The sequence below is a fragment of the Spea bombifrons genome, chromosome 8, assembly GCF_027358695.1.
Source record: "Spea bombifrons isolate aSpeBom1 chromosome 8, aSpeBom1.2.pri, whole genome shotgun sequence".
NCBI lineage: Eukaryota > Metazoa > Chordata > Amphibia > Anura > Pelobatidae > Spea > Spea bombifrons.
Window position 1 is genome coordinate 10,480,091 of NC_071094.1, and position 19,842 is coordinate 10,499,932.

General features: G+C 39.2%; 1 protein-coding gene across 1 annotated transcript; it reads left to right on the top strand.

The window, feature by feature from the left end:
• Positions 1 to 245: 245 nt before the first annotated feature.
• IL2RG (interleukin 2 receptor subunit gamma) lies at positions 246 to 9,360 on the top strand. Its single transcript, XM_053473515.1, has 8 exons — positions 246 to 514; positions 1,357 to 1,447; positions 3,261 to 3,442; positions 5,231 to 5,379; positions 5,740 to 5,902; positions 7,149 to 7,248; positions 7,839 to 7,923; positions 8,879 to 9,360. Exons 1-8 carry the CDS (start codon positions 445 to 447, stop codon positions 9,002 to 9,004), a joined length of 966 nt encoding a protein of 321 aa, XP_053329490.1. The 5' UTR covers positions 246 to 444; the 3' UTR covers positions 9,005 to 9,360.
• The last annotated feature ends 10,482 nt before the right edge of the window (positions 9,361 to 19,842 follow it).

A 19,842-nucleotide genomic window follows, 5' to 3' on the forward strand; every position in this document is an offset into this window, starting at 1 on the left:
CAGTATAAAATATGTATGATTAATAGAGAAAGAGTAAAAATACATTTGAACACATTCGAAAGATAATGAACTTGCTCGTATCCTATAGTTTAAAAATCCCATTAAGGGGATCCAGAAGAAGTTGAGTCGTAATCTGTGACCCTAATATTTTAGATATGATATTTAGTTCCGACTTTTAGGTGGGTTAGTGATAATTGACAGAAACAGGCGGGGGAAGACAGGAAACAGAAGATCACGACGGAAGAGCGGCAAGCATTACGAAGAAGGAACAACAGAGGAAACAATTAACTTCTAATTCTGCGTGAAGAGTTGGTAGATCGGTAGTTAAAATGGATAATTGGAGAGGGAGAGTAGCCATAAGAATATAATATTGCTTTATAGCCTAATGGCAGAATATTAAAAACTCTTGAAAGAAACAGTTGATGGGACGTGGACTTCGCTGAAATGGGATCGTGTCTGTTCATGATTACTCTGCTTCTCCTGAGCCTGTGCATTGACTGCAAAGAAAAAACAGGTACAAATTAAACTATAGCAATACAAAATTAGACTTACAAAATAAGATATATTTATCTTATTTTGTCTTATATTTAAATATCTATATATATATTTATATATACATAGTGTTAATACATATAAACATTGTCAACAATTAAAAATAAACTTTGTAAACATTACCTTGATGGGATTTGGAGGAAATGGAAGTGCATTACCCATAGATTTGAGTAGTCATTTACTTTTGTACATTATACGTTTGCATGTATAACAATCCCAATGTATAGTTCCACGTGGTTACCTGCCAATATTATATATTGTATAGTATTCTAAATATCGGGAATAGTAAAAAGCTAAAAGCTAGAAATGTGGTTGTGAAAGCAATCCAGACATTTGTCTGTATAGTTTTCACTTTCCTTTAAGAATATGCACACGTACAACCAGAATAGGTATGTAAAGCAGACATGGTTTCATTCTATTAAAAAGGAAGGCTTTTGTTTGCGAAAATGAGCGAAACATACATTGTTTGAGAATTGTAGGAACAAAATATACTGGTTCGCTGAATACCATATAAACTTTTAATGAATTTATTCAACTGGATTATATCTGATCAATATAGATGTAATATTTAAAACAATATTGGTTTTAGGGTCACGTAATCTCTTTCACCCTGCTAAGAAAGAGTCATTCAAACTTTATTTGACTGCATAGTTATAATGGAGTGACTAGTTCCAAGCGGTAGTAGGATATGTCATCCCCTGACGAACCTCTGTATAAAACCTCAGAAGCAGTATAAGACATAAAGATAAGGCTGTATGATTTCATTTTATTGGAATGTTAATTCTTTTATGTCATGTGTTGTAGCGCTGGAGTGTATTGTCAATCAGTACAAGCAAATCTCTTGTTTATGGAATCAGCATGGAATCCCAAGTGAAAACTACTCGCTATATTACTGGTATGTGCTGTTACTACTACTGGATAATTACATTACTATGTATACATTATGTGACGACCTGGTGAAACAACCAGCGCATCATGCTGAATACTAATTATAAAGATTTCCGAGGTGTATAACAGGGCAGAACCAGACGTGTATTACGTACCTTAGAGACCCCACAGGAGACAAGTTTATACAACTAAATCATCGCTCCACCAACCCAGTAAAATTACACCTCAATTTTGAGCCATATTATGCTCTCATACTGCATTTTCGATGTAAAAATGTAATTTATTCTGGGTGCACAGGGACACCTTTAATACCGTATTTGCTCAATTATAAGACGACCCTGATTATAAGACGACCCCCCCCCAAATTTGAATATTAATTTAGGAAAAAAGAAAAAGCCTGAATATAAGACTACCCTATAGTAAAACAGTTTACTAGTAAATATTAATTTACATGTAAAGTATTTTTCATATTTTATAAAAACTATGATTGAGGAAAATGCATGTTTTGTTTTTATTTCCTTGATTTGCCAACCTGCCCCCAGTTATGCACATCTGCCACCCAGATATTCCTTATACCCCCTTTTATGCCACTCTGGCCCCAGAAATGCCTTATACCCCCTATATGCCACTCTGTCTCCCTAATAAGCCACTTTGCCCACGGATATGCCTTTTAACCCCCTATTTGCCACTCTCACCCCACAGATATGCCTTATACACCCTTGTATGGCACTCTGCCTCCCTGATATACTACTAGATAGTAGTAATAAGACTTGTGCATTCATATTCAGGCAAACATGAAAACGAACACGAAGGGTGCGTTTTCGTTGTTCAGCCCAAATATCGAAGAAATGAACTTGGCGGCGGCAAAACATATACGAAGACACACAACACGAAGAATCTTCGTTTTCGTCTTCGTCTTTGTTTACTAATTTCCCTGGTCCATTTCCCATCTAGTCTACATCATGTACCATGGTCTCCCCAGGCCAAGTTCCGCCGTCAGATGTTAAAGGTCCTTGCGAGTGACTCTATTGGTTGATGCCAGAGGAGGCCCCTGCAGGTGACCAATAGAGTCACTCTTTTGGACCTTAACTCCTGACGGCGGAACTTGGCCTGGGGAGACCATGGTAGATAATGTAGGCTAGATGGGGAATGGGCCAGGGAGATTAGTAAACAAAGACGAAAACGAAGATTCTTCGTGTTGTGTGTCTTCGTCTTCGGCTACGTTTTGCTGCCACCATGTCCGTTTCTTCGGTATTCGGGCTGAACAACGAAAACGCACCCTTCGTGTTCGTATCCATGTTCACCTGAATACGAATGCACAAGTCTAATTACTACTACCTAGTGAGAACTATTACCTAGTGATTACTATTATCTTCCCTCAAGATTGTAAGCTTGCGAGCAGGGCTCTCTCCACCTAATGTATCGGTTTGTCTTATTCTGTCAATTCTCATCTTGTCATACCCCTTGAATATATGTATTGTATGAAGCGCTGCGTAAATTGCTGGCTCTATATAAATAAAAGATAATAATAACAATAAAAATTACACACAGTTTATACCCAGCAAAAGAATCTCTAAAAGCTCTAAGAAAAGAGGGTCATCAAGACAGAAGAGATTGACGGAGATACTTGGGTCCCAAAGAATGACCATCCTTCCTCAATTGGAATAGTTGGGGGTATTCATCCACCCACTCCCTTTGCAGTCCTCACAGGAAGTAGAATTGTCATCTACAGCTGACCCACCAAGACAGCTGACCCACAATGTTTTCCAATTATGCTCAAGGTTGAGAGATTAATATTTAATTGTCTCCTCCTGTTTTAGGTTTGGTAATTTGGTGAATCCCAAGGCGTCCCCTTGTCCCCAGTACATTCTCGATGGAAACACAAATATTGGTTGCTGGTTCAACAATAGTGTTGAAACATTCCAATCAATGACTGCGGTACTGAACAGCAGCAGCCTGAATCAACCCATAAAAAAACATTACGAAAGATTACAAGACCAGGGTAAGTGTTAGCTCCATCGCGTACCCCTTACCCTGTGAAATTGCCACCCTGCCAGCCTTCGTATGTACTCCTCCATATGTGGTAGCCTTTTTACGGAGCACTCATGATGTCATTTTTAAGAGCTGGTGCCCAAAATTGTACTGCATAGTCATGATGTGGTCTTACCAATGATACATATTGAGGAAATATTACATTCTCACCCTGAATCATTCCCCATTAAATACGATAGCAACGTACCTGCTAACAACATACTCTCACACGCTTCTCCTTAGTAGATTTCCCTAATAAGCATACATTCAACATATAATAAGTATGCTTGTTTTACTCCCCAATGCATCATTTCATATTTTTTCTATGTTGAAATGCATTAGTGACCATTTTAATAAACATCCAAGAAATATTGATAAAAAATAAAAATGACAGTATTTGAAAGTATATAATGACAAGAAATTTGTAACAAGTAAAACAAATTATTTTATATAGTTCTTGATAGATACATTTCCATTAAAATCACTATTATAGTTAGGCCCAGACTGGCACACTGGGGCCATACTCACCCGACATGCCGTTCCAACAGCAGAACAGGTGCTGGATACACGTGTATGAGTATAAACATGTAACATGCGGCTGTGTGTGTGAGTCTACTGGTCTTAAAGGGGCATGGACAGGGATAAACAAGTTCCAGCCCCTGTCCATCCATAATTACCTCTTACATTATTAGCCAAACCATCAAAACCATAGAATAACTGATTAATGAACTGATTTTGTCCTACCATGCTCACAGCCATACGGATTTATCAATAAAATCTCAATTATTAGAAACAAGGTAGAAATCTAAAAATAAAATATTATATAAACCTGGAAAAGAACACCTTTGTCACTTGTTTTGTGTAAACAGCCTTTCAGGTGCTACAAATAATTTAACATACTTTTCTTCCGTTCCCCATAAATATTCACAGACAAGAGAATAATAGATTTAAAATAGACTCATACTTTCCGTCTGCTGCATTGTAATCAGAAGGTAAATTAGTGACTGCTCATGCTGGGTGAAATTACTGGGAAGTGCGAAAATATTTTAACATATTCGGGTAGCTTAAGAAAAAGACCGGTTGAAAAAAGTTTATGGTTTCTCAAAGGTTTCTACCTTACAATACAAAAAAACCTAAGTGATTTTCTTAAATAGGAACGGAACAAACACCTGCCAGCTACATCCTATAAAAAAATTCATTTATTTGGTTAGGAAACTTAAAATAAATAAAATTAAGGACTGAGACAAGGAATTTTATCTAATGGCCATACAATAAATAAGCAATATTTTAAAACAATAATATTTTATTATGTGAAATATACATGGTATATGGACAGTCATCATTTTATATGTACATTGCGTAAGAAAGTCAAGCTATTATGTTTAGAAAGGGCATGGACACTGAGTAGAATAAGAAGCATAGCAGATATTTAACTAAATATTAAATATGCATTGCAATCATTTTATTATCCTTATAAAGTTATATCTCTGTAATGTATAATTTCTTAAAATGAAGCTGAAGAAGCACTTATCACTGTCCCCTCATGGGTAGCACTACGTAGGCAGCCTGCCAATACCTATATAACGTTACACCTGATCAAGAAAAAAAAACGATGCCATATTCTGGGTAGAAAAACCGTGGCAACTAGCCGCCAAAATATAATATGCTGCTATATACAATGATTAAGCCCAGCATACCTATATTTAGTGATATTTTATAATTACACTTGGTAACATGTCTGACACGGCCCATTTTTCAGTGAAGTTGGATCCTCCCTATGACCTACATGTTGGGAATACAAGTAGCTTGGAATTGATTCTGAAATGGGAGCCATCCCTTGGCAAATATCCCCTGCATTGCGTCCACTTCCAGGTGCAGCATCGAAGCACGACCAGTGCAAAATGGACGGTAATATCAGTTTGCATGTAATGTACCCCCGGGGGCTGAATATGTTTATGATTTCTTCCGTTGTATTGACCTCTTACCTCCAGTTCCTTCTAAGCTTCATACTTTTCTGTGTCTCTGCAGGGTCAGTCCTAGCACTCCTATTTCCTAGGAAAACTGTATTTTTTGTGGCTTCGCCAGTACCTTTCATTAAGATAACTTTTTATATATTTTGCCCCGGCGGATAGGCATCCTGGGCAACTGCTCAGTCAAGCTTTATGGTAACGCTTGCCTGGGTACTAAGACACATTAATTGCCCCGCTGTTGCAATCCACTAGGTCTCTTTGCAGCATTAATAATTTGCTCCTCACTGTCTCCCTGCAGGAGAAGATTGCTTTGACGAAACAGTTTTCTTTGCCCAGTTTTGATCCTGAGAAAACATATGTGTTTCAAGTGAGGAGTAAACTGAATGACATCTGTTCCAATGCAAAAATGTGGAGTGATTGGAGTCCCGCTGTCACCTGGGGGGGGAACTTCACAATAAAAGGTAACAGAAGATGGATAACAGGATGTTAAAAACCAAAATTATTTTTCTTATTCTTTTCTTTTTTTTGTTAGCCTCTTTAACCTTAACCTTCTTCCGCCTCTGAACTCTGTCATAGGGTTAAAGAGGCAGCTGTCCCGAGCCTAGGCTTACCTAAGGGCTCCATGGCAGCTGTCTCTTGGGCCCTTTCAACAGCTGCCAGGATTTGGAGGACAGGACTGGAAACAAATTTTCATATAAAAAAAGGCCAACACAGAGGATCGATTAATAGAATCAAGGATTTCTAGGGAAAAAATGAAAGTGGTGCTGCCAGCATAGCAACCATCAGAATTTTCCTTCTGATTGTTGCTCCATGGTCCTCTACAAATAAAACCATATAGCTTTCTTCTCCTCTACTTTACTACATTATTCTCTTTTCTTCCACTTTCTACCTTTTTCCTTCAACATTTATTTTCTTCTTATATTAAAATAAAATAATCTTGTCACTAAAGATGAGGGTTGTGCTCTCCCTTTTCCTCTTGCCCAGATGTCTCCTCTATTCTATCCCTTCTCTTGCCCAGTGTTTCTTATCTATTGTTCTTCCTACACTAGCTCATATCTTGATATCTGTCCTCTCCTCTGATTTCTAGTTCTCGTAGCAAAGGCTGCCCCTATCCTCTGGAATGCCCCCTGGCCTATCGGTCATCCCCCCTGCCTTTGGTCTATCAAAAAATACCCTTCTTCTTTAAGGACGCCTACAACCTTACACATTAACCCCTTCCTTCCATCCCTCCAGTGACGCTTTTACCTCCTGTGCAATATTCCCAATCTCATTCTAGATCGTAAGCTTGTGCGAGCGAGGCCCTCCTTACCTCTTGTTTCTGTAAATTAAATAGTTATGTTATATACTACTTGTTATGTCCTGTTTACCCATTGTACAGGACTGCAGAATATGTTGGCGCTACATTAAAATATAAATAATAATAATATTGTAGCAGTTTTCAGATTTGTTTATTAAAGAATTTTGAAACTATTTGAAATCTGGAGAAAGTGTTCTCAAACTTTTAATATTTGCCCAATAACTGACAAAATAAAAGAAAATCCTAGGCATTTAGTGTAACGGAACCAGAGACAGGTGAAGACATGCCATTAATATGATTTACAGGATGTATCTATTCGGTGTGTGCGGAGTAGTTAGGCACATAATGATTCCTTGTTTTGTTTTCTTCTTGTATTCCTATTCATATAAATATGTATTGCTCCATTTCAGCTCATCAGCCTCTGGAAAGAGTTGTGAAAAGTGTCATTATTTACCTTGTGTCATCAATTGTGCTTTTGACTTTTCTGGTTGCCCTGGTTCGAGTGGAGAGGTGAGTATCCATTATGCGTACAGTTTAAGTCAAATTAGTAAAATTAAGCAATCTGTGTACAGTTTCTAACCTTTTTTAATAGACAAGTCCAAATTCTCAATTTCCGGGGGGCGGGATATACAATTGAACTGCTGGAATTGACACCATGACCTTGTGGCTCGCAGCTTAGCAGCCTTGACAATTTTTTCTACATATAAACGTATTGTTGCGCAAAACAATTGGTTATTCATGATGGTTCCTATGAGATAGCCTATTAGATGAATTAACTGTTTATCTGATGCTACTGTATGATTATAACATGAAGTTTGGAAGCAGATTTTACTCCCAAGCCCAGACTGGGACTGGGTCTGCTCCACCTTGGCTTGACCTGTGTTTCTTCTGGCTCATCCACCTTTGCTCTTCCATGATCATTTCAGTTTCCTCCTTTCAGAGCTGTCTAAGTCTTTGGTTGTTGTGTTAGCATAGTGTATAAAGTCATCGTGTGATGTCAGTATTACACTAGATAAATTGTTCGGTATGATATCTTCTACTCTTAGGCTGTCTGTATACACAGTCTTTGTTACTCCTGGCTTTCATTCTTTCTTTTCTAGAATTTGGGTAATATTTGTACCCAGAATTCCAAATCCTGGGAAGAAGTTTGAGGAGCTTTTCAGTACATATGGAGGAGACTTCCAGGTACGTGATGTGAAAATAGATACTGGCAGGATTTGATCACATAGAAATTCTGATTAGCACGTAAATCTTTAAGTAACATAAAGCAGGTGCCTAGAAATGTTACAAGAGGCACATGATAGTGGCTCATATTAGCTCCATTTGCTGTAACCAACAGTCATATGCTCCTGCTTTACCCACAATGTCTTTTATTTATTTGTTTATCTGTAATTTATGTCATTCAGAGAGTTTGAGTAAATCCAGCCATTGAGTCGGAGACCTGTGTGGAAAATCTCAGTAATATTGAATCCAACATAACATTGCATGTGAAATAACACATAGAACACGCCACAAAAATTCTGGCAGTGGCCCAAAATCTTTAACAAAACAGCAGCTGAAGGGGCGATTCTTACTCAAAACGCTTTATGATTTCAGTATATCAAAATTCGTATTAAGCCTGCTGACCCAAGACCCTAGGGTCTAGCAGGGGTGATTTAATAAAACAAGTATTGTATTATCTAATTGTGGGCTGTCAGTCATATGCAGAGCTCATACGCTAGACCAATTAATGCCCCAGACAAGAAGCCCCTTTGTGGACCCGTGTCAGTAAACTCCCCGTTTTTAAAATATTTTTAGTATTTGTAGGCATAGATCTCTTGTGTGTGTCCTCCTCGCATTACAGAAGGTTCTATTGCATCTGTGTTAGGTACCAGAGCAACTTCTGGGATGCCTGTTGGGGCCACACCTGGTCCAAACATCATAGGAAGCTACCTGACTCACCTTGCGCTAAGACCGGCTCTGTATATGGGCCTGGCTATAAAACCAGAGACTTAAAGGTTCAACAGGGGCTAGGATCAGCACATGGAATGGTGCCTGGGCACGAAATCAGTTATGAAAATATTTACTATTTCAAACATATAGTGGAATATGGGGTATATGTGAGACAAAAGACTTTTACACGTTCTCCTTTCCCCAACAGGAATGGATTGGAGTTTCCAAGGAAATTGTGGACAGTTTAAAGCACAATTATAGCGAGCCTCTGTGCACTGTAAGTGAGGACACTGGCTGCAATGCCACAAATGCCAGGAACCCAATAACTATTTGACCCAAGTATCAACACTTGGTGACCACAGAGCTTGGAGCTATAGTAGAGGACCTTTATTGGAAAGAAAAGATGGGCGTGTAAGCTGTAGTTGACGAGATCACTTAATTTTCGGATGCATTTGCAGTCTCAGAAGAGTCATATTTGGGATCTGTTAGAATCAAGGCACAGACTACTGCACGGAAAGTGGAATTTGGAGCTGGAAGGCCTGTACAAGCTGTTTGATTTTCCTTCTAATTGCCCACTGCCAGTATGTGACAAATCTCTGCAAGCTGTTCTGTATTGCTTACTAAGGAATTATCTGAAAGCAGGTGTCTTTGTCAGCCTATATGGCAACCTGTTACATATATTAAAATTCTTATTTTTGATCATGGACTATTGTTGAATGATTCGTCTTGAATGAATATAACAGTGGATTAAATCCAATTTTTTTATTTTAATCAAATCTATTTTACTGAAATGCTTTTAAGATCAAATCCTCTATGCTGAATGCCAACAGATTCCATGTGACCACCAAATGACTGGTGAAGGAATAAACCTCCCCTTCCCCTCCCCGGAAGCAGAAAACACACTGGAGACGTATCTGCCCTTAAAAGGCCAAACTGTTCAACTGTGTTCCATGTGTTTTTGTAGCATTCAAACAGGCCGTGCCAAGGACATCAATCCACGAGTCAAGTCCATCTCCAAGCACCCTTTTGGCTGGTGATCCAGGAGACAACCAGCCATCGCACAAGAAACAGACCATCCATTTTCTAAAGGACCGCCACTGCCTATATGCCCAAACCCTCCCCTGTTTCAGGCTATCATGGATGATGAACAACCAGATATCCAAGCCTACAGAATTCAAATAGACCCTATCATTCTCAAAAATGCTCTGATCCGTTTTGTTCGGCTCCGGATGCTGGACTGTCAAACCACCAGATATCCAAGCCTACAGAATTGCAATGGAGCCCATCATTCTCCAAATTGTTGATTTACTTCTGGCGTCTGAGTCTTTCTGGCCCCAGTGCTAGGAAGGTGTACATCAGTTTATATTGATCACTGGGTGGCGACAATGTTTAATATCAATGTCTTAATCTCTCGGCACCTCTGTGGATCCTCAGGACTCCTGGCCTTTTCCTCAGTGGTCCTTGAGTTCCCAATGCTACCGCTCAGCACAGATCACAAAGGGGCTACATCAGTATTCATTGACATTTATTAGTTATAGAATCACCACTATCTAAGTAACAGAACAGCCAAAGGAACTACAACTGTTTCATGGAGCCACACTCAGTTTCACTTCACTGAATTGTGACATTATAGTATTTTTCCTTAATTATATATGTCCTCCAGCACACTATTCCTTAAGGAAAGAATGGCAAGGGAGATCTCCCTAACAGGCCAATTTGTCTTACAGAGGGACCACACTTAGCTGGCACAACATCTACAGCACATGTCCTTAAGATCAGCAATAAGGAAGAAATATTCAGGGCAGCAGTGGCAAATTTCCAAGAATAACAAAACTAGAATACATGAAGAAACCATAAAAATGGTAACACCTGTTATCACGAATAGGAACAGACAAGCAGTAGAGCAAACCCGAGAAAGGGTTTGTTTCTCTTTCTCTCTCTCTCTCTCGCTCTCTCTCTCTCAACCTCTGTTGTTTACAGAAGGTCCTTTTATTTATTTAGAATTTTTGTCTGAAAATCACATATTGTTTTCGGTAACCTGCTGCTAAATGGAACCATAATGTAACTATCCCATTTCAATTTCGATCTCAAAAATAGAAAAAAAAAAGTTGCTTAATGTCACGCTGTCAATTCAAACCGAGAAAGGGACTTTTTATGAGTTGGAAATTTTAGAGAACATCCCCAACATGAAACTAACAGAGAGACAGCAAACAGCCTCAGGTTATGAACACAATATATTCTTAACCATTCCAAAACACAAAAAGATGTAACTAAATTAACTTAAATATCTACACTATAGAGGGAAGGCTTTTACTCTGTGACATCCAATGATTCATTTCTCAAAATATTTTCTATGTTATTTCTGCAGGAAGGTGCCGTTCTATCTACTCTGCTGAATGTAACACTCTTGTGTTTAAATCCTCCCATTAGAAACATAATTTCTACTATTGCTGAAATGATTATTTAGCAATGTAAGTGTAATGTAAAGCAATAGTCTCTTTTTATAACAATACAATTGCCTCGTCTCTCCACAGTATAGCCCCTGTTACTGTATGTTACCCTCGACGACTGCAACGCCAACCATGGTGTACCAAATCACACGCTTTCTTCAGAAAATCCAAATCCAGCAAAGACTTTACTCATTATAAATTCATGCCTTGCACCTACAACTCTGCCCTCTGTCTCGCCAAACAACTCTACTTCTCATATTCTCTTTCTTCCAACCCACGACACCTTTTTTCTACCTTCAACTATTAGACAAGACCCCTCTTCTTTGCAACCCCCTCCTACACCACCCACCATCACTCCTCCTAATCATCATATACTAACTGCTTTTTCCCTACAACTGAAGAAGAGCTTGCAACTCTTCTTTCTTCCTTTCACTCAACAACCTGTCCCCTTGACCCCAACCCATCACATCTTGCAAAGTCTCTATCCCCATCCCTTGTCCATCACTTACCCACCTTTTTAATCTTTTTCTATCATCTGGAACTACCAACAATCACTCTTAGATCACTATGCTGCTTTTGATACTGTTGATCACCACCTTCTTCTTGACTAACAGGGATTTGAGATACAGCTCTCTCCTGAATCTCCTCATATCTGTCTAACCGTTTCTTCTCTGACACCATCACCTCTTCCACTTTCAGATGGCTTCCCCCAAGGATCAGTCCTTGGCCCTCTGCTGTTCTCTCTTTATACTTTATCTCTTGGCAAACTAATCAACTCATTTGGCCTCCAGTATCATCTAAATGCAGATGATACCCAAATCTACCTGTCTTCTCCTGATCTCTCTCCATCTCTCATGTCCCGTATTACAAACTGCTTGTCTGCTATTTCTTCATGGATGTCACAATGCTAGCTGAAACTTAATATTTCTAAAAGTCATTATCTTCCCTCCATCCATCTCCACCCCAGTACATGAATTCTCTATCACCATTAACAACACAACTATTTCTCCTACTAACCAGACCAGATGCCTTGGGATCATCCTTGACTCAAACCTCTCTTTCAACCTTCACATTCAATCCTTCGCCAGATCTTGCTGCTTGCACCTAAAAGGCATCTCTCGCATCCACCCATTCCTCGCCCAAGAATACACAAAAACTCTGGTTTATTGACTTATCATTTCCTGTTTTGACTATTGCAACACTCTTCTGGTTGGCATTCTCGACTATTTCCTCTGCAATCTGTCCTAACTCACTGCAGAGGCTTATCTTCCTTGCACGATGCTCTTCGTCTTCTGCTTTCCCACTCTCCCTATTCCCTTAGGAACTAAATTTAAAATCCTTTACTAACATATAAGGCCCTCCATAACACTGCTCCTCCACACATTTCTGCCCTCATAAAAAAAATTCTCCTCTACTAGATCTTTACGTTCTCACTTATTATCTCTTCCTCTTACCATCTACAAGACATCACTTGTGCTGCCCCATTTCTCTGGAACCTACTCCCACCAAACCTTCAGCCTTGACCCTCCCTCTCAACATTCAAGAAACATCTCAAAACCCACTTCTTTATGGAGGCTGTGCCATCTTAGCTGCTAGTACAGGTGTACTTCATTGGTTGATGGCAGAGGAGGCCCCTGCAGGCGACCAATAGAGTTGCTCATACGGACATTTAAAGTCCTGGCGCCAAAGCTGCTGCTTAGTGCGTACCGCGTTAACCCCGTATGAACCCCTTCTACAAAAAATGACAAAAAAACGAAGAAAAAAAGTGAACACGAAAAATGTACACGAATATTCGCCCGAACCGAACACAGGAACAGGCGAATATTCGTGGAATACAACAATTTTTCCCCCCACCAAGACGAACATGAAGACGAACACGAAGACGAACACGAAGAGTTGGCCGGTGCCCAAGTCTATAATAAACTGCATGGATGGTTCCATGTGCTGCCTTTTTAACATAAAAACTTCTTAACTAAAAAATATATTGGTCCATAAAGAGTATTAGGATGTTTCAAGGATTCAGTGGATGGCCTAAAAGGGGTGGCGAAAGAGGCAAATGCAGAATCTCTTCATGCATTTACAACATACTGTAGGTCCAATGGAAAATTAAAGGGCCCTCTCCATAAAGTGCATGCGATGGCTGGACTGTCCCTTCAAATGTTCATGTATTGAAGCAACTTCCTCCCAACTCGATTCCTACAAAGCCTGCCTAAACCAACAATCAATAATTATCAGCAACTTAAAACAGAAGGGTTGAGTTATTTATGGATTGGATACTACAAAGACATCCAAGGTATGATTATCATTATCATATAGTGTTTCATGGTGAGGATTACTACACTTCTCACAATATAATGTTTTGTTTAATGGGTTACCAAAAGAAATCAATAAATTGATATAAACTGATCGTGGGAGGTTAAGAAAATGTTTTAGCATCATTATGATTGATACTAACATATTCTCGAGCGCAGTACTAGAGTTCATGATAATGACAATTGGTAACAGAGTAACCGGTGAACCCAGAGGTGCTAAAAATCCATTGCAGAAAGCACCTGTCGTGTATTTAACGCCAATTAACCATTACACAGAGTAGTTCAAATAAATAAACTGTTTCAAATTTGTATTAGGAACACAGTGTAGGTTCCTCCTGATTCTCCACCCTAAAACGTTTCTCATTTGGTTGCATGTAGAATTAACAAATTGTTTTACTGGATCTCTGCTGCCCTCTGCTGATCAGCTTTAAAAAATATTTTGTTCAATAATTTAATAAGTTGATTTGAACCCAAATTTTCGACAAGTACTGTCGCGATTATAGAATAAGCAGAAATATTTTGGATCTCTTGCCTATAAGTAAAAGTGCATATTTTTTTTTCATCCCAAACAGCTACAGCAGTTCTTTTAAGGTACTTGGGGATTAGAGCTTTGCACCTGCTGTGATAATGATTATGTCCATCATTCAGTGCTCAGCTAAGGAACCTGTAAAAACTTCATGCGTAGAAATAATAATTATAATAATGACAATAACTACAGCCTAGAAAGGCAAAATACTGGAGTTCACATACATAAACCAGGCGAATTGAGGTGTATGTAAAATCAAAGTCGTGATCTTAAATTTGATTCGAAATACAAAGAAACTTAAAAATAAGTACAGTTTTTAGAACTTTCTACTTAGGTTAATATTAAGATTTGCAAACCCAGTTGCTCAGCTTTTTTCAATTCTGATTCTAACCCTGTGGCTAAAAACCAGGAGCCATGGCATTTATACCAAGTGTCAATGAAAGGACACTTCAATTTAGGGATTAAACCCTTCTTTCCTTCCCTGTTGTCTCTCTTTTTAGAAGCACAGAATATATTATCTATATTTGTGGATGTTCATTTACTCCAGTTTTTATACAACGCACAGACCTTGCCTTCTGGGAGCTTACATTTCACCATTTATCAAAATCTGCAGTAAGAAATCTATATTGCACCAGCAGATTCACCCGCATCCGCACAACTCAAACGCTCTTACTTAAGCATATGTCAATGAAATGTATTGACACCGCAAGAGTATGGTCTAGTTATAGTAAGTAAATGTTTCTGCAAGTAATGGACTGCTTTTATACGACATTTCTCAAAATATACCTCGAAAAACATAACGGTGTACAGGATGGGTTTTTTGCACCTCCTTTTTTAATCAACAGATGAGAAATACTCTTTGAGCAATGTACCAGCTACCATTACTGTTACTTATGACTTTGTCCTTGGAACCTGAGTTAGAGATGAATGCAGTTGATAGGAAAAAAAATGCGGGGGATGTCACACTTATGCTCTGTATGTCTGTGGATATATTGTTCTATGCTATGAAACACATAACACTTTTTATTTGCAGGTACCGTATATATATCTCCATCTCTTGCTTCTTCCATTATGAAACATATTTTGTCTCTAAGTGTATTTGAATGTGAACCTGATTTTCCAAAGTTCAATTCATTGCTTACTGTATATTATTGCTTGTATATATGTTATGGCATGCAATTATATCCAATATCGTTGGGTGTAATATTTGTTAATCATTATAAATAAATAAATCTGTTACAAGATTGGAAGAGTGGTAATCTGGCTTTGACTGGCTGTAGGTGCCCTAGGCAAACTCCCGGTGGCGTTTGTCTGACAGTACCTCCAACCTCTCCATCAGGTTTGGTGGACAATCTCAACCTTTAGCGTACCACAACCTGCTGTATTCGCATAACAACCCAGGGCTTATATAAAAGTGTAGTATGTGTCAAAATTGTCCCAGTGATGCATTTTTAAAACAAAAGGTAACCTGGATGTGTATAGAGTTGTGCTGGGTCAGAGAGATGGGCTAACCACCAATGGCAGGATTGCTCTGGAGGTTTGTGTAATCACCTGTAATATCCAGGGCCTATGGGTTAGGAGAGCTCCTAGATATGATCATATCTGATGGCCACCACTGGTGCCTCATTCTCTTATCGAGGAAAACTAAAGAGAGTCAGTGGTCATTATGTTATGGCTGATCTGCACATATTTAGATGAAATTTATGTTCTTGAACTGTTGAAACAAGTCAAAAGTAAGATTCAATGTATATATATATATGTTGTATATCACCAGTTTTCAAACCGATGTTCATACACAAGTTGTGTCATCACATCCACTTTCTGCCTGCTGAATCAGTCTGCACACAGCACCGATGAAGAGAGACACACTACTCCTGCAAGTGTCATAAGCAGGGGCACGGGCAGGCTGTTTGGGGGCAAAGATGGCACAGGCAGACTATTTGGGGCAAATATGGTACAGGCAGGCTGTTTGGATGCATTGACAAGCGGTTTGGGGACACAGATGGCAGAGGCCAGATGTTTGGGTGCATTGACAAGCCGTTTAAGGACACAGATGGCACAGGCAAGTTTGGGGGCACTGATGAGCTGTTTGGGGACAAAGATAACACAGGTAAGCTGTTTGGTACAGGCAGGCTGTTTTGGGGCACTGACAAGCAGCTTGATGGTAAAGATGATGTAGACGAGCTGTTTGGATGCACTAGCAAGCTGTTTGGTGGCACTGACAAGCTGTTTGGAGACAATGGTGGCACTGACAAGCTGTTTAGGGACAAAGATATTTGATGATGCAATTGATTTTGCTTTACTTTTTTAAGATTAAAAATATTTTTAAAAACATATGTTACTTATATTTTAAATATCACCAAACCTTCAGGTATTCTTTTTTCACAGGTAAAACTGTGGTGAATCTTGTATTGTAAAAATTACAGTAGATGAACCTGTTACATTAGCAGGGGCCTGCAGCAGGTGAACAAAACGACAAACAAAAAATATATTAATCAGCCACCTACTGCTACTGACAGCCAGAGGATTATTGCAAAGGAAATGCATTCATAATATCATTATCCTTCTGCCTCTTACACCATAAGGTCCAGCTAATCATTGTTCCTGTTTGTTCATTGTCTTATTATACCAAGGAAATGGATCTATCCATATTGGCCCAATAGAACGTAGGATCTCTAATTAAAGGTGCTACCTTTCCTGAGCTAACATAGAAAAAGACAAATATGTTTTTGCGAACCCATATCAGTAAAAATTATAAAAATAATTTTGCCCATAACTGCTTAAAATAAGAAAAATTTAATGGAGACCCCACCAACTTCTTTATTTATTTATTCATTTTGAAGAAAGTTCTCTCCATGCTCTGCACATCAGTTTTGGCTGCTTAAAGCTACTATGACTGTTAATAGGGGAACTTTTTGCATATGTGTGCAAGCAGTCACATTAGATCCCCTACAGATCTATCCAGTGCTTGAGCCAGGTAAGTTAGGGTAACATTGATCCAAACTCAAGTCCTGCAAGCCATAGCCATAGGGTGGAGAAACATTGCAAATGCTGATTCCAATGAAACCCTCCGTGCATTTGCAAGGGTTAAATGCATATGATGACTGTAATAACGCTTCCAAATTATTTGCCTTCATTTAATATTCTCACAAATTTTTTTGTTATTTTTTTATTGCAAATGGTGCATTGTACATCCAAGTAACATCTATGTTTATTACCAACTGTTCAGTCAAGAAGTGTATCAGCCTATGATGTCATAGGCATTATGCGCCACAATCAGGTCCTGCATATCAAGCTCTGTTGGGCTGAGCATTTTCAACTGCAAAACAGGCATTAATGTATCTACATGTAGCATGGGTTATAAGAACTGGTACCCTTTACTTCCTGTTCCGATTACTAAAATATTAAAATGTAATTTTTCAATTCAAGACATCAATCACATTTCTTTCAACCGCAGTTGATAAATGAACAAAACGTTGACCAGATGTAAGCGGTGTTCCTTGCTTCTGCCGGAACAGCTGTTACAGTTAGCAATGTGTAACGCCTTCCCTTTCTGGATATATTGGCACACAGAAACAAATTGTTATGTATCTAGAGCATTGGTGATACTAGAGCATGGTGAAAAATATTCTCCAAAAATGGAACGGGCAGAAAATAACGTTTTCCATGTTAGGAAAACTACAGATTTTTTTCCCCATTTCCACAGGTGCATGTATGTTGGATGCTTCATTTCAGGAAGTGCTGCAAGTTGTTGTCATTGCTTCTTCTGGAGTCACCACCGTAACTCCTACAGATTTGATTTTCAATATTTTACCCGGTAGTAGTAAGAAGTGGCCTTTTGTTTTAGTGGTGAGGAGGTCATTAGTCATTTCAGTGAGTATGGTCTCCAGGGAATGCTGTGAACTGAAACCTGATTGTAGAAGGTTAAGCAGAGAGGCTGTAAAGAGACATTTAGTTAATCATTCCAGCAGTTTGGATGCCAAGAGGAGAGGGGAAACTGGATGGTGGTTTGATGGAGATGTGGAATCAAGGGAAGGGTTCTTTAGGATAGGAGAGATTATAGCATGTTTAAATGAGGATGGGAATATGCCAGAGATTAATAATGTTAGGGTTGGGCTAAAGACATCAGAAAGGGATGATAGGAGGTGCGAGGGTATAGGGTCGAGGGCGTAGGTGATAAAGTGGGAGGAGGAGAGAACCTCAGAAACTTCAGTAGGATTTACTAGATTAAAGCAGCTGAGGGTGGCTTGTAGTGACGAGGGAGGTCGAGGTACCATGTGATCGACACCATGGGGGAGGATGTTTACCCTTATGGTGTCAATTTTGTTTTCAACATAGGTGGCAAGCTCTTGGGCAGATAAGTTGGAAGGTGAGGGATGTGCTGGGGGGCAGAGAAAGGTGTTAAATGTGGAGAACAGACAACTAGGGTTATTGGAAAGAGGAGGGATTCGTGAAATAAAATAGGTTTGTTTGAACATATGGAGGACCAATGTATAGGATTGGAGAGTGAATTTCTAATGTGTAAAGTCTTTCAGGGAATGGGACTTCCTCCACAGGTGCTTAGCGGTACTTGAACACTTCTGGAGAAGACGGTATGTGGAATGCCATGGCTGAGGTGGACAGTGTGGGGGATGAGTTTCAGAAGCAACCAAATCTAAGGCTGGTGCTAGAGTATGGTTATACAGAGCTGTGCCAAAATAGTGGTGGAGAGGGTTTGAAGGAAGGAGAGAAGGGCATGTGAGTTGAGGTGGGGTGATGGCAGAAGGGAAGGTGAGATGTGTATGGTGGAGGGGTTGTCAAGAGGGAAGGGAGACAAAATCTGTTTGAAGAGTGGGGGTGCAGAGAGGAGGAGTGAAAACAAGTGGGAGTCTTATCGAGGGCTGGCTGAATGTCAAGGACGATGGTGTTGCAGTTCCTGCGCTTTCCTCCATATTAACTCATGTAACTCCTATCATATGTCCACTTATGAAGAGCTCAGTCTTGATCTATTTAATTTATGGATTCAAAGCTCAAGTTTAGCTCACTTTTCCATCCTAATAACAAAATTGTAATGTTGCATTTGATCCTGTTGTAATGGCTGAAAGTTCTACCCAATCCCATGGAGTAAAAAACTCCAGGTCAAAGGTCTTTTACCCTAGCTTTAAAGGGACACTCCAGCCATCATATCCAGTTTAATGTAAGTGACAGCTGCATGTTCCATTAACACTTTCATGGTAGTCCCCTGATTCTGCAGAATTCATACATAGGGTTTCCTCTTTGACCACCCCTCGGGCACATCGAGCATGTAATATACTCACCGTCAGTCAGCTCCAGCACTGGCTCAGTGAATACTGAGGGCTTGTTCAAATGATTTCAATGGGAGCATTTTTATGCCACTGACTGCTCAAGCAACCAATTAGTGGCAAGAATAATTTGATCACAGAAGAGGAGGTAAAATGCTTTTTTTTTTTTTTTACGTTTTTAAAGAATGCATTTTAAAGTACTCACATAATACTGTAATATGAATTATTCTATAGTGAGGGTGTAAATGACAGTAAACTTTCCCTTTAAGGTGTAAACTAGTTAAAATGGGCTTTGCTCAGAAGACAGATTACTTCTCATAACTTTCCATTTCACCCAAATGAAAAACGAGATGAAGAGCAAAGGGTCATGAAACGGAAACGCTGTACAAATACCCTGTGTGATGAGCCTTCCAGAGCATTAATCCATGTGCTCAGTACCAGCAGTTACTTAAGTAGGGTCCAAGTTAGTTCAGTATGAGCTAAAGTTTCAGATTTAAATGTGAACAAAGTAACACAAATTAAGTGAGAAGTTATGACGAATTCAAGCAAGGCTGTCAGTCATGACTTTGTCCATTTACCCCAGGAGCAAACATAGTGGATAT

Excerpts from the sequence above, each read along its gene's own strand:
- IL2RG (XM_053473515.1), top strand. The coding sequence starts at position 445 with ATGGGATCGTGTCTGTTCATGATTACTCTGCTTCTCCTGAGCCTGTGC. Across the intron at positions 515-1,356 it reads TGACTGCAAAGAAAAAACAG|CGCTGGAGTGTATTGTCAAT; the intron begins GTACAAATTAAA and ends CATGTGTTGTAG. Across the intron at positions 5,903-7,148 it reads GGGGAACTTCACAATAAAAG|CTCATCAGCCTCTGGAAAGA; the intron begins GTAACAGAAGAT and ends GCTCCATTTCAG.